The 2,230-nt window shown below is 48.4% G+C and overlaps 1 protein-coding gene across 1 annotated transcript; it reads right to left on the bottom strand.

Annotated features, from left to right (window-relative positions):
• Window positions 1-360: 360 nt before the first annotated feature.
• Window positions 361-999, bottom strand: LOC136536734 (uncharacterized). The gene has a single exon (XM_066528928.1). It carries the CDS (start codon window positions 997-999, stop codon window positions 361-363), a length of 639 nt encoding a protein of 212 aa, XP_066385025.1.
• Window positions 1,000-2,230: the final 1,231 nt, after the last annotated feature.

Below are 2,230 nucleotides of genomic sequence, written 5' to 3' on the forward strand. Positions count from 1 at the left end.
AGAGTCAAATAGAACTGATGCAGTATTGCCATTAACTAAAAACATACCGTATACCACGTCAAGGGTAGCCTATGCTTCCTCGGCGTCCAGATGGTTGAGATGTCCTCGGGTAGCAGATCCCTTGAACTGAGACTTCTGAGTAGCTAAGTTCTGTGGGCACTCGGCGGCTTTGTGACCTGGTTGGCCACAAGCAAAATAGGTGAAAGGCATACCGCCTGTAGGGGTTGGCATGGGTGCCTTCTAGTTTCTAGTGCTTGGTGTAGAGCGGTTCTATGCTAGGTGTTCATTCATAGAGCGGGAACGGTTGAAACGGTCTTGTGTGTTGCGGTCCTAAGCATAATGGTCCCGGGTGTAATGATCCTAAGCAAGGCGAGAGTATTTGGCAGTGTAGCCTCCACTACCCCTACTCGATCCAAGGTTGTCATCCCTGTAGTGGCGAGAGCGTTCCCTGGGTGGTGCATCCCTGTGGAACCTCTTGCGATCACGGCCATAGAAGGACCCCTCAGGCTTACGCTTCCTCTCCCTATCCTCCTCTCCAGCTTCAGCACAGTCTTTCTTAATCTGGATGCAGTGATCCACTAGAGCACACAACGTGCTACTCTTAATACCGCCAAACTTTAGCTTGATTTGTGGTTTAAGTCCCTTGTGGTAATAGTATAGCTTCTCCTTCTCAGAGTTGACAACATAGGAAGGTGCATAGCGCAGAAGGTTGGTGAAATGAGTAGTGTACTCCATTACCTTGTCCTTTCCCATCTGGATGTTATGAAACTCCATGGCTTTGGCCTCCATAACACCCTTGGGAATGTGATACTCAGTGAATGCTTTGGTGAACTCTTCCCACGAGATGTTGGCAGGGTCCTCATGGGAATCACTGAAACTATCCCACCAGGTGCGTGTTGCACCTTTGAGCTGGTGTGTGGTAGCTCCAACACACTCATCGTCGGTGAATGTAGTGAGGTCAAGCTTCTTCTCCATCTCATTGAGCCAGTCATTGGCCATAAGCGGGTCAGGGTCGGTGCCATCATAGGTAGGTGGCCTTAGCTTTAGAAATCCCTCCAGCTTCCTCTGGAAGTCATTATGCTGACCTCCCTAGTGATAGTTTGCTCTGTCAACAAGAGCTGCAAGAAGCTGGGTCTGTTGCGCCATCACCTCTGCCAGGGTTGGTGGTGGTGATGGCGGAATGTTCTCTTCTTCAAGCGGCGGGGTATTCTCTAGGTTGAAGGGTATCCCTCCACGTCCACGGCCATGGCCACAACCATGGTTGTTGCCACCATGCCCCCCGTTTGGTTCGACTGGTTCGAGGGTGGGCGCACGTCCACGGTTCATTAGGCGATCAGATCGGCGGTTCGGCATCTATAGCACGGATCATAGGAATTTTAGTGTTTGTGCCATTTTAGTATGATTACATGATTTTGATGATTTAAAGAAAATCATTTATACTATCCAACACTCATTACAAAGGAGCAATAAGATCCATAAGATGCAATAAGATCCAAAACATTCATTACATGGGTTTTATTACATAGCATCATCTCCAGTAGCTACACTTGAAGATGTGCGAGAATCGTACTATGCATAATGTATCATAATACATCTCATAAGGGGTACATCTTGGGATACAACTTACGGAAGCTATTGACATGACTCATGACCACGTAGGGTCATTCTACTCTAACTCGTACACCATAGCTAGGATATGACTGTTCTCGATCTTGATCTCCTCGTCAGACTTGTGAAGTCAGGACACGTACTTTAAGGCCTCGGTGAGCTCCTCAGTAGGCTTGGCTCTAGGTAGGGTAGGGCAGGCATCTAGGTTGAGGTGAGTCAGGGCAAACTCAAACTCCTCTATCCTAGGCTTTGTCTTGCTGCGAATCTCCTTGGGTAGCTGATCCTACATACCCTTCATCTCCCTGAGGCGCTTCTTGTCAGACTTCTGCCAAGCCTGCCAAGTCCTCTCACACTTGTCCTATAGGTACTCGTTCTACCTGAGTGCCTCGATCAGGTGACCTTGGTTGCGAATGGCCTTCTTCCTGAACTCCTCTAGCTCCTAAGTCATGGTCTTGTTCTTAGATTGGATTTTCAGCATATCAATCCCCTTGGACCTCTCTCTTTCTCCTCTATGGTTGAACTCGGTCTTCTTGTCGTCCAACTCTCTTTGCAACTCTAAGACCTTGCTATCGAGGTAGCAGTTCCTGTTGCCTAGGTTGGCGGCTTTGTCCTATAAGTCTGC

This window comes from Miscanthus floridulus, chromosome 2, assembly GCF_019320115.1.
Source record: "Miscanthus floridulus cultivar M001 chromosome 2, ASM1932011v1, whole genome shotgun sequence".
NCBI classification, from domain to species: domain Eukaryota; kingdom Viridiplantae; phylum Streptophyta; class Magnoliopsida; order Poales; family Poaceae; genus Miscanthus; species Miscanthus floridulus.